General features: G+C 38.3%; 1 protein-coding gene across 1 annotated transcript; it reads right to left on the reverse strand.

The window, feature by feature from the left end:
- Positions 1 to 629: 629 nt before the first annotated feature.
- LOC100666024 (olfactory receptor 2B11-like) lies at positions 630 to 1,588 on the reverse strand. The gene has a single exon (XM_003421114.4). The coding sequence runs from the start codon at positions 1,586 to 1,588 to the stop codon at positions 644 to 646; it is 945 nt and encodes a 314-aa protein (XP_003421162.4). The 3' UTR covers positions 630 to 643.
- Positions 1,589 to 13,580: the final 11,992 nt, after the last annotated feature.

A 13,580-nucleotide genomic window follows, 5' to 3' on the forward strand; every position in this document is an offset into this window, starting at 1 on the left:
GCACAAAAGCAAAAGTGAGAAGGCAGAAAGGGACAGGAAAATTGGACGAATGGAGACAGGGAACCCTAGGTGGAGAAGGTGAGAGTGTTGACACGTCTAGGGATTGGCAACCAATGTCACAAAACTATTTGCATATTAATTGTTTAATGAGAAACTAGTCTGTACACTTTCACCTAAAGCACAATTAAAAAAAAATCACAATCTGAAAAAACATATATATTGTTTAAAAATGGTGCTTCCTTTCCCTATTGTTGAGATACTTCTGGTTTAATAAGTCCTTACAGTAATTAAATGTAAAAACTCATAAATAATTTTACATTTTAAAGAAAATTCTGTACAACTTTGATAATTATTTTTTTAAGGTCTTTAAAGTTCTAACAGGTGAGACACTTTTCAAGGTAGTTCCTTTCAGATTTATTTGTTTCAAGAGCTTCCTATGCTTTAGCATTTTTCACTGATATTGTACTGAAAGTTCATATGGCATTTTCAAACTATCCATTAGAAGTTTTGTTTGGAAAGTGGTTATCTGCACGAGTAAAGGTTTTCTTGACTTTTGAGCATGGTTTTGGTGGGCCATATGTACAGAGGAGAATGTATTTCAGATTATTGTTGGCTTTCCCATTCAGAATAAAGCATCAATTCCTCATATTCTCTTTGATGAAATGGCCCTTCTCAGAAGACTCCTCAAAGCTCCTTTAACATCCTTGTTCCTTAGGGTGTAGATGAATGGGTTGGCCATAGGAGTAATAACACAGTAAAATAGGGTCAGAAATTTGGCAAGGTCTTGAGGACCATTCTCTGAAGGCTGCATATAGATATAGATTCCAGGGCCATAAAATAAAGATACTACCAATAAATGCGAAGAGCAAGTATTGAAGGCCTTTAGTCTCCCATCAAGAGAAGGAATTTGAAATACAGCTCGGGCAATGTAACTGTAGGATATAAGAATCATGAAAAGCGGACCCATTATCAGGAGGGTGGCCACTACTGCTAAAGTAATCTCATTGACTGTGGTGTCCACACAAGCCATCTTAATAAGACCAGGCAGCTCACAGAAAAAGTGGTCCAGTACCTGGTTCCCACACAGAGGCAACAGGACTGTGAGTGTGGACTGCAGCAGTGAATTGGTCAGACCGAAGAGCCAAGCAGTGTTAGACAGCTGCAGGCAGAGCTTGTGGTCCATGATTACAGAGTACCTCAGAGGCTTACACACAGCCACATAGCGGTCTAAGGCCATGATGCCAAGCAGGATACATTCAGTACAGCCTAGCCAGTGAAACACATAGGCCTGGACCATACAGCCTATGTAAGTGATGCTCTTATTAGATGCTGCTAAGTTGAACAGCATTTGGGGCACCGTTGTGGTGGTGAAACAGAGATCCAAAAAGGAGAGGTTGGTGAGAAAGAAATACATGGGACTCTGTAGTTGGGAGTCTAGTTGAGAGACCAGAATAATAGTAATGTTTCCCAACCATGTGAAGATGTAGGAGGTCATGAGGACAAAGAAGAGAGGCAGATCCAAGCATGGGTATTTGGTAAATCCCATGAGAATGAAATCCTTTGGAAGACTTTCATTCATGTGCTTCATTGAATTTTGTTGAGAGGTGCCTGCTAAAATCAAGAAAGATTTGGGTGATTAAAAAAAAAAAAAAAAACCCTTGTGTCAGCAGAAATTCTGACGAAATTACAAAAAAATAATATGCTTTCAAGTGGGAGAGATGAGGTACACTCTCAATGGAAATCAAAACAAAGATAATAAATATTATTATTAGTAACCTTTGAAAATCTCACTTAGTAGAGAGAATGATTTTATATACATATAGTGCATATGTGCACATATATATATATAAAGTCAAAGTCCTTTTCAATGAGTTAATGGAGATTGGCGTTCCTGTATGACTAAAGGAGCCAATGGAGTGTGGACACTGTATTCCTTCTCCGAGCTTTCTGGAAGCAAAGGGAATATGGGACCTAGGTTTAGTCAATCATATGCTCCCACTGACAGGGAGTGGGAATCTTGGTGAAATTATGCAAAGGAATGATGAAGGGGAAAAAGACTGTTAGAAATTTGAGCAACTGCCTTAATGATTAATGGCCCATGGTGGCAGCACCAAGGGGTGTGTCCCACATAGTCTGTTTCTGCAGTAGAATCTTGGCTCAGTCTTTCTTCCCTTCATTTCTGCTTGTTTATCAAGTTAGGTTCATCACCCTTCCCATTGATTCTGTGACCTATCAGTAGTTTCTTTCTGCATAAGTTGTCAAATTTGCTTTATTTGTTTACAACCAAGGACTTTACTAATACGGAACATGTTGAAAGAAAATGAGTTGAAAGCTTCTGCAGGTCTCTTGTAAGTCAGGGTACTGATGAGGAAAGAGTGGGACTCCAAGAATTGGAATAAGGATATATGGAACATTCAGAATGTTCATGGTACCCTACCACCCATCTTCCCATTCTAGCCAAGGCAGACTTCCTACTATGTCTGATGAAGTAGCCTTGCTTGAGAATGCTGTACCTCCTCACAGAGAGGGTTATAAGGTAAAAGAAAGCCAATTCTCCTCACGAGGCTCCTCACATTCATCAAGTATACAGGGTTAGATACCAGCAGACTCTGCCAGGGCCAATTCCAGAGGAAAATGATATAAGAAACATTGCAGTACTTTGCTACATGTGGGTGGAATTTGTAGACTGTATGTGGAAATGAATTCTGAAAGTGCTAGACCAAGGATATTGGATATGAATTTATCATAATGGGCACGCTTACCAAGGAGACTTGCTTCAATTTACTAGCTAGAGCCCTGAGTAAGTTTGACCTGGTTTTAAAGTGACCTGCTTAAATAATGTTGATTTGCCAGAATTCCTTAATGTATGGTGGAAAGACCCTGGAGGGATGAATGGGTGAATGTAATATCTGAGTTAACACAACTGATGAGAACAGGCTGACGATGAGGACAAAATCGTCATTTCATGTGGCTCATTTGGTTTCAAAGGGAGAGAACCATATCCACAATCATAGACTATAATTTTATTCTAAGACAGCTGTTTTAAATGAGTGACATCATGTGATGATGGATCAACACAAAGTATCCCCTCTCTTTAAAAAGCAACTCAAAGTGTAAGAAACCTTGCCTTTGTTACCAATTCTATCTTTATAATACATAAAAGGAGGATATTTTATATAAAACATGGATAATTGTGATAGATTTTTGTGACATGTAAAACAAAACACAGGTATCTGATTCATGACAAAGTAAACTAAATTAATCTACAAATCTGTTAAGAATGCAGAATTCTCAAATGAATACACCGAGGCAAGTTTCTGCTTTTTCTAGATCTGGGTAGCCTCTCAATTTGCACTTGTACTAGAAACCAGAGAAGGCTTTTCCAGGAAAATGCCATACCACATACCCAGCTGAACTGTCCTTCATCTAGCTTTGAGCCAATTCTTTTCTCTTACTGTATTTATGCCATTTTGAATGACTGTGTCAAATCCAAGAAACCCTCCTGACTAATTCCACTAGAATCTGCTCATTCTCTACTCTCTCCTTTCTGTCTCTCATTTTTCCTTCCTTCATTCCTTTTTTTTTTTTTTTTTGTCATCTATGTACCATGCATTCAGTCTTCGTTACATTACTTTGTCTTTGCAGAGTTTTGGCTTTATGCACTTAATTAAGGCATTTCATCTTTGTGTTGTAATTGTTCAATTAAACTATTCAAAATAAATATTCATGTTTCTTATTTTCAGAGATTTTGATCTTATAAGCCCTTGGTGGGGTGCAGGAATTGGTATTTTCAACCAATACTCCATGTAAGTGGCTTTTAGATCATACTTTAAGGAATAAAAACAAAAAAAAAAATTTTTTTTTTAAGAAATACTCATACTTAAAAACTATTCATTCAATAAAAATTATTTGAGCGCCTATGATATATTAGTGACTATTCTAGGTGCTGGGGATACATAATTGAACAAAATAGACACTCCCTTCATAAGCTTTATATTCTGGTTGAGAGAGACAGAAACTAAGCAAACAAGTACTAGAGGGAAAAATAATACAACATAAGGGGAGGTAGGGCATGCTGAAGAGATTTGCTATTTTGTGCAGGGAAGTTAAAAAATCTTTCTCTGATAAGTTACATTTTGAGTAGAGACTTGAATGAAGTGAGGAAGAGAGCCATGGAGATTTTGAGGGAAGAACATTTCAGGCAGGTGGTACAGCATAAACCCTGAAGAATAGTCACGCTGAATGCGATTGAGTAGAAGCAAAGGTATTCGGTAATAGGAGCTCAATAGTTGTAAGATGCCTCTCAGAATAAGCAAAACATACTGTGTCTGTTTAGAGAAGAAAATGAGAATGGAAGGAATGAATAGAAAATCATAAGTCATGTCAAGTTCCTTCCAAAACATAAGGCTTCATTTACTCACCAAGAATAACCTCATGTCTTCAAATTCAATTTCCAGATGGCGCAGGAGTACCCCAAGATCACCCTATGAATGGGAGAGCCAGATTTGCCCTACACCTCCTCTAGCTCCCACCTGGAAGATATCAATTACTGAGTACCTCATATCTGAAGAACATGCAAGAAATGAAAGAAATAAAATACATGGCCTTTTCCTTTAAGGACCTGTAATCTGACCATGGTGGCAAAATATTTAATAAAATGAAATGTGTATCAAAAATTAATATATCTAGAGTATAGTCTTAATATGTAAACTAAAAAATATACTGGCTGATTCATTTATTGAGTCATTTATTTATCCATTCACTCATTGAATTAACATTATCACCTATGTCTACCAAGCACTGAGCACTGTGCTAGGCCCTGTAGGGCAGGAAAATGAACCAGACCCGATCCCTAATCTCAAGAAGACTATACACCAAGAACTCTCTATGTGTGCATAAATAACAAAGAATATTTAAAAATGTGCTAATGGCCATCCTAGACATGTAGGTAAAGAAAGGAACAAAGAGAGTTTGGAGGTAGAAGAAATTATTTCTAGTTGGAAATCAAGGAGGTGATGGTATTACGAAGATGGATGGTATTGAACCAGATCTTGAAAATTAGATATGGGTTTCAGCTTAAGCACGGCATATTTAACACGCACATTTGCTTCTTCCTACCAAAATGGCAGTGGGAATAAAAGAGGTATAAATTTACAATGAAAAAGAGACTGAGAGCGGGAGGAGATGGTAGCAGAAAAACAATGTCGACAGCACTTTGGAAGCTGGAAAGCAGATGATTGGGTGATAATTGTCTTAGAAGAGCTGAGAAAGCAGAAACCCTAGGCAGTAGTTAAGGGAGCCAAAAAACAAGTAGAGTCTTGTGAGAAGCCAGAAGGATGCAGGAATTGGAGGATTTCTGATGCCTTGAAAGTGATGGGGTGACATAGAACTGAAGAAAAAAAGGATTATCTGAAAGACTTTATAAAGAAGTGGGACATTCAGAACCCCAATTTCTTTAATGCTGCCAAGCAACTGCTCCTCCTCTTACTCTGGCAGAAGGTGGCAGGTGAAAGCGAGGGTGAGGGTGAACTAAAGATGCTCTGAACTTAAGGACACCAGGCAAACCTAAGAGCTGGAGTGAAGGAACCAAATGAAAATGGGATGAATGGTGAGACCCCAACTCTCAACCCCTCTCAATGATCAGAACATTGGCAGGATAAGTGGCTATTCAAGAGAATGAATACAAACTACAATGGTAAATGTTGTAGGAGGCTGCCAGAGAGTAAACAAGATTGGACAGGCACCAGGAGCCATGTCTTCAAGGGCAGGGGGAAGGGATTGGATGGACTACCTGGTGTGACAGAACTGAGAAGAGCTTTTACCATAATCATAGTTTATTATATGATTTCACTGTGGTAATATTTATGAGATCATGAAAGTATAGACCCTCAAAGCCCATCTAACCAAAAAGTGTAATATAAGAGTATCTGAGTATTTGAATGGTGAGGCATAGGTCTCCCCCTCCTCTTTCTCTTCATTGTGTAGGGATTAAAATTTCTCATTTTTTAATAGTAAGCAGTAAATAGTGGAAAAATCTAAATAAGAGTAAAAGCTTGTTGCTAGGAAATATGGGTAAGTAGAAGAAAATACTGAAATTATTCAAATTTTATTGCCAGAGGGGAGCAGGAATTGGGAGTGAGAAATAAGGAGGAAGAAAACTGCTATTTTTCATTGTAAACCTACTGTATCATTTGATTTCTTTAAATTTGAACACAAAGTTCTTTCACATAAATGAATATTAAATAAGAAGAAATGGAAGGGAACTTAATATCTATAAACGATAGTGAAGGGCATCGGAGAGACACGCATTGACTCAAAGGATAAAAAGCACACGTCATCAATTATTGCAGCATTGGGTGCATGAAGTGGTGCAGTGAAAAATCAGGCTGTAAAAATCAGGTCCCTAATATGGAAAATCTTGAATACTGGGTTAAGGAATCTGATCAAATGAAGATTTTTTTTTCAGAAGTAGTATGAAACGATTGGAACAGGACTTCAGGGTGTTTAATATGGCAGCATAATAAAGGATTAAAGAAGGAGAAACTGAAGGCTGGGAGGCTACTGGAGGAGTGCAAGGGAGAGAGACTGAGACCACTAGCTAGGATAATGGCAGTGGAAATCAGGAGCAAGGTACGAGTAAGATAGAAGAAGGAACTGAAAAACAGTTTGAAGTTTTAACCCAAGGTGCTGGGAGAATGGAGCTACAATGAACAGAAAAGGGCTTATATGTGAGGACTTATCAGAGTGGATGATTTCATCAAGAAAGACTTTTTAAGAAAGGTGAATTTTGAGTTCAGTCTTTAAGAACTGGCCTTGAGAGTCCATTCACCAAAGGATGGATTCCTGCCTTTCGCACACAACCCTAGGTCAATCTGACCAATTACCCATCCACAAAATATCATACAACTTCCTGAATCTGTGAGTGGGGTAGTTTGTTTCAGTTGTTTAACCACAAGGGCAGGGCCAGGGACAGATACAGGGGCAGAGGGTGTGGCAGGTAATATGTCTCCAAAAACAGAGATGATAATAAATGACTATTTGATAGAAGTCCATGCATTTGCATATGAAATGTGAGAGGGAAGGAGCAAAACAAAATTTCTGCCCCCCCTCCCAAAATCCTCAATATTTTGGCTTATTGGTCATTGTTTATACTGTTTGATCTTTTAGTTAATGTTCAAAGTATTGGATTTTAGAGGGTTGATTTTTAGTGACCTGAACTGTGCTCTCATTGCTCCCTGATTCCTAAAAAAAAAAAAAATTCCTAGACAACTGGTTATTTTGGATATGTTTCTGGAATTGGGGTAAAGAGGTGACAGCCTGGCTTAATGAGAATTCACTTAGCTCATTGAGGCATCTTACCCTGCCTGACCTTATGCAAAATTCAGAACCTGCAGTTTCTCTCTCAAAACAAAATAAAATAAGACAAATAACACCATCCTATGCTGGTGTGACTAGAAAGAGACATCACCAGAACATACCTCTTCTCATCTGGACTTGTATTAAGAAAGTGTCTTTAGCTTTGGAAGCTTATTTAGCAGAAAGACTACAAAAGGGTTGGATCACAAAAATTCTGAGGGAAGCAAGTACCTTGAGTCTAGGGCTCTAATAAGAGCCACCAAAGATCTTGATTTGCCAGCTAGGGTGCAAGTAATCCTGCAGGCAGAGGATACTCACTCCTAGTCCAAGTCTGTTTCAAAGGCAGATAAAACCAGTTATCGCCAAGGGCGCAACTGATCCCTTAGGGGTTGCCACAGGTGAATGAGTCTCCCTGGAGAGTCAGCAGGTCTTTTATTTACCATTTTGTTTATGATTATAAATTGCATCGTTTTTTCCATGCATGTTAACAGCAAGGGAGAGCAGGATTTACCCCCACTAATTTTCATAAACAAATGCTGTGTTAATAATAGTAGCAGTGACAGTAATAGCTACATTCTAGACACTTTACTTGAATCATCTTACATAATGCTCTTAACAACTCTTTGAGGTGATGCTATTATCGCCCTCATTTTATAGATGAGAATATTTAAGCTTAAGGAAGGTAATAGTTTCTTCAACATTTACAGAGCTCACAAATGTCTAAATCTCAAACACCAAGTGAATGCTTTGCAAACTCCATGAGTAAACATCGCATTTTTTTGTCTGTGAGAGCCCTGGTAGTGCCATGGTTAAGAGCTCCACTGCTACCACGAGGTTGGTAGTTCGAATCCACCAGCTGTTCCTTGGGAACCCTATGAAGCAGTTCTACTTTGTCATACGGGGTTCCTATGAGTTGGAATCAACTTGATGGCAACGGGTTAAGCTTTAAGGTTAAAGTAATGTTTGAGGCACATTCTTCTTTGGTCTTTTCAATGAAATTGAAAGCATCTTGGTGACAAAGGTTCATGTCCTCTTTTCAATTTGCTTAAGCACAGTGCTAATCAAATTAAGACTATGAGTCGGAATCAACTTGACGGAAGCTGGTTTGGTTTGGTTTTCGTTTTTTATTTCTTACAAGGGCTGGTAAATTCCAATCCATCTCCATCACATGAAGTCTATCTCGGAGGAAGCCACTCCTCAGGTACTCCTCCAAGGCAGAGCTTAAGAAGCAACTTAAAAAGTGCTTTAAAGATCAAATCCTTGCTTAATTGTCTGACATAGTGATTTTTCCAATGCATGTATTCTCAATACTTTTTTCACATCCACAAATCTCCCTTATTAGATTCTGCCATGACTAAATTGTTGCTCAGAGTTGTGCCCTAAAACCCTCCCTCTTCCTACATCTATCTCAACACTTTTTCTTATCTACAAAGCTCCCTTATTAGGTTCTGCCATGACTAAATGGTTGCTCAGAGTTGTGCCCTAAAATCCTCCCTATTCCTACTTTTAAATCTAAAAAAATCAGGGAATGGGGAGAGCATGTCTTAGCAGAAGCAGATCTAAAAAAATCAGGGAATGGGGAGAGCATATCTTAGCAGAAGCAGATGAGTAGAGCCCAAGAGATGGAGATAATTGATTCAGTCTGTTTATGTGGCCTGTTAATTCTTCATTAAGAACCTCCTGCATGGATTTCTGATGCTCCATTTTTCATTTTACTCCTTCATGAGGGAAATGAGTTAAACAAATATTCACTCAGCTAGTATTTTCTCCTTGCAGAAAACAAAGAGTTCTCATGCTCCCTAACCCATGGGGCAAAGGTTTGAGACCAGTCTAAGTGCCTATTTTTGTTTACCTCTGTGGTCAAAAGCTTTATCACTAACTCCAATCAAATAGATGTCTTGAGAAAGCAGGATTCTAGAGTCAGACAGCTGGCTTTGACTCTAAACTCTGTTGCTTACTAACTATATTACCTTGAACATCATTAAGCCTGTTTCCTCTCTTCAGAGATCTGGTTATAATATGTATTTGACAGGATTATTGGGATGATTAAATGAGATTGTGTCCGGAAACATCTGGAATATAACAGACTTCTGATAATCCTCACTTCTTGTCTCTCTTTATGATAAGAGTGTAAATGAATGACAGTCCACCCATGTCATTAGTACTTTCAGACATAGGTAAACCTCATAGTCAGTTTAGCTCTGAACATAGTATTTTAAGCTGGAGATTTGTATGTGGGATTCATTTGCTTCAAAATCACTTGGAGTGCTTGTTAAAAATGAAATTTCTGGGCCCTTCACCAAACAAGAATTGAAACCTCTGGGATAAGTCCCAAGGAACTATATTTTAACTAGTTCCCTGGGTGATTCAAATGTGCACTTAAGCTTGGGAATCAATGCATTAGAGGAACACTCTCTTTATTAAAATGAGGAACTAAAGTTCAACTTTCAGAGGGGCCAATTTGTTTATTTTCTTTGGGACTAAAATCCATCTGTGAAGTCTGAGGGTGTGTAAACCAAAAAACCAAACCAAACTGGTTGCAGTAGAGTCTGACTCATAGCAACACTGTAGGTCCGGTAGAACTACCCCATAGAGTTTCCAAGGAGCACCTGGTGAATTCGAACTGCTGACCTTTTGGTTAGCAGCTGTAGCTCTTAACCACTTCACCACCAGGGTTTCCAAGGGCATGTAAGCAAATATAAATTACTGTTGTTATAATTCAGTGATATTTGGCAAATCAAATGTAAAGCAGATAACACAATGATAGGTTCTCTAGAATCAATAATAAACTATATGAGAGTTCAGAAAACAGCTTTAAGTATGGGGGACATTTTTATTATTGTCTACCCCACGCATGCACCCGACAAAAGATGACAGGGAAGAGCTTCAACAAAGACATCGCAAACATTTCAAAGAGAGCTAAAAGAAATTAAGACAATGATAGATGTTATGAATGTATTAATATAAATAAGAACTATAAAAACTCATAAATGAGATATTTGGACAAAATGGAGATTTAAGAAGAGTGCTGACAAAGCTCAGGAGAAAAGAATAGAAGTAAAAAAAAATATTTCAACTATAAAGAGAAACCAGAAGGAACACTAGAATGAATTGACATCACAGATAAAATGATGAGGGAAGCAAATATTAGAATGGAGGAAAGTGAAAAAATTTTCAATATATATGAGGGAGAGAGATAAAACACATTGAAGAGAAAGATATAGAAGATAAGTGTCATGGATTGAATAGTGTCTCCCTAAAATTTCCGTAAGCTTGGCTAGGCCACGATTGTGTGATTGTCCACCATTTTGCCTTCTGAGGTGATTTTCCTATGTGTTGTAAATCCTGCCTCTATGATGTCAATGAGGCAGGATTAGAGGCAGTTATGTTAATGAGACAGAACTCAGTCTACAGGATTAGGTTGTATTTTAAGTCAATCTCTTTTGAGGTATAAAAAAGAGAAGTAAGCAGAGAAACAGGGGACCTCATACCACCAAGAAAGCAGTACTTGGAGCAGAGCGAGTCCTTTGGACCCAGGGTCCCCGGACCTGAGAAGCTCCTAGACCAGGGGAAGATTGACAACAAGGCCTCCCCAAGAGAGAAACATTTCCCTGGAGCTGGCACCCTGAATTTGGACTTCTAGCCCATTAGGCTGTGAGAGAACAAATTTCTCTTTGTTAAAGCCATCCACTTGTGGTATTTCTATTATAGCAAAACTAGATACCTAAGACGATAAGTAGATTCCAATATATGTAATAAAAGAGTTATTACTAAGAAAGAAAATGAAACAGTGGAGCAGAAGAGGAGAAACATAAACTATTAATATAATTTAATTTGTTCTTTAAAAAAGACTGAAATTTTCACATAAAATTACACATTTGGAAATAAGACAGTCACTACCAAGACATGGTCTAGTAAAACTACCGATCTTGAAAGAAAAAGAAAAAAAAATCTTTTGGAAATATGGGTAAAAAAATTCAATCAGTAATAAAAGAAAATGAGATTGGCATTAGATTTTTTACAGTAACGCTTACCTTAAGCTAAAAAGATAATGTTGTTCTTAGACGCCATGGAGCCCATTCCGGCTCATAGCGACCCCATGCACAATAAAACAAAACACTGCCCCGTCCTGTGCCATCCTCACAATCTTTTCACATTGTTGTAGCCACTATGTGAAGCTCTTCCCTGTCATCTTTTGCTGGGTGGGTGACCAATCCATCTCTTTTTCACTAACCCTCTACTTAGCATGATGTCCTTCTTCAGGGACTAGTTTCTCCTGATAAGATGGCCAAAGTAGGTGAGACAAATTCTCACTATTCTCCTTTCGAAGGAGCGTTCTGGCTGTGCTTCTTCCAAGACAGATTTGTTCATTCTTCTGGCAGTCCGTGGTATATTCAATATTCTTCACCAACACCGTAATTCAAAGGCGTCAATTCTTCAGTCTTCCTTATTCACTGTACAGCTTGTGCATGCATATGAGGCGATTGAAAATATCATGACTTGGTCAGGCATGCATTAGTCTTCAAGGTGATATCTTTGCTTTTTAACACTTTAAAGAGGTCTTTTGCAGCAGATTTGCCCAATGCAACACGTGGTTTGATTTCTTGACTGCTGCTTCCATGAGTGTTGATTGTGGATCCAAGGAAAATGAAATCCTTAACCACTTCAATATTTTCTCCATTTATCATAATGGTGCTTATCAGTCCAGTTGTGAGGATTTTTGTTTTTTATATGTTGAGATGTAATCCATACTAAGGTACTAATCTTTAATCTTTATCAGTAAGTACTTCAAGTCATCTTCACTTTCAGCAAGCAAGGTTGTGCCATCTGCAGATTGAAGGTTGTCTGTGAGTCTTCCTCCAATCCTGATGCCTCCTTCTTCATACAGTTCAGCTTCTCAGATTATGTGCTCAACATACAGATTGAATAAGTACAATGAAAAGATACAGCCCTGGTGCATACCCTTCCTGATTTTAAACCATGCAGTAGCCCTTTGTTCTGTTCAAATGATTGCCTCTTGGTCTATGTGCAGGTTCCTCATGAGCACATTTAAGTTTTCTGGAATTCCCATTCTTTGCAATGTTATCCGTAATTTGTTATGATCCACACAGTTGAATGCCTTCGCGTAGTCGATAAAACATAGGTAAACATCTTTCTGGTATCCTTTGCTTTCAGCCAAGACCCATCTGACATCTGCAATGATATCCCTTATTCCACATCCTCTTCTGAATTCAGCTTGGATTTCTGGAAGTTCCTTGATGATATACTGCTGCAACTGCTTTTGAACGATCTTCAGCAAAATTTTATTTGCGTGTGATATTAATGATATTGTTGCATAATTTCCATATTCTTTTGGATCGCCTTTCTTAGGAATGGTCACAAATATGGATCTCTTCCAGTCAGTTGGCCAGGTAGCTGTCTTCCAAATTTCTTGGCATAGACGAGTGAGTGCTTCCAGTGCTGCATCCGTTTGTTGAAACATTTCAATTGGTATTTCATCAATTCCTGGAGCCTTGTTTTTTGACAATGCCTTCAGCGCAGCTTGGACTTCTTCCTTCAGTGCCATAGGTTCTTGATCATATGCTACCTCCTGAAATGGTTGAATGTTGGCCAATTCTTTTTGGTACAGTGACTCTGTGTATTCCTTCTGTCCTCTTTTTATGCTCCCTGCATCATTCAAGTTTTTGGACATAGGATCCTTCAAGATAGCAACTCTATGCTTGAATTTTTTCTTCAATTCATTCAGCTTGAGAAATGTCAAATGTGTTCTTCCCTTTTGGTTTTCCAACTCCAGTTCTTTGCACATTTCATTATACTACTTTGTCTTCTAGAGCTGCTCTTTGAAATCTTCTGTTCGTTTCTTTTATCATCGTTTCTTCTTTTTTGCTTTAGCTACTTGACATTCAAGAGCAAGATTCAGAGTCTCTTCTGACATCCATTTTGATCTGTCTTTTTTCTGTCTCTTTAATGGCCTTTTGCTTTCTTCATGTATAACGGCCTTGATGTCATCCCACTTTTCTGGTCTTGGGTCATTAGTGTTCAATGCGTCAGATCTATTCTTGAGATGGTCTCCAAATTCAGTGGGATATACTCAAGGTCGTACTTTCACTCTTGTGAATTTGTTTTAATTTTTTTCAGCGTGAACTTGAACTTGCATATGAGACTTGGTGGTCTGTTCCACAGTTGGCCCCTGGCCTTGCTCTGATTGATGATATTGAGCTTCT

This window comes from Loxodonta africana, chromosome 1 (genome assembly GCF_030014295.1).
Source record: "Loxodonta africana isolate mLoxAfr1 chromosome 1, mLoxAfr1.hap2, whole genome shotgun sequence".
Lineage (NCBI taxonomy): Eukaryota > Metazoa > Chordata > Mammalia > Proboscidea > Elephantidae > Loxodonta > Loxodonta africana.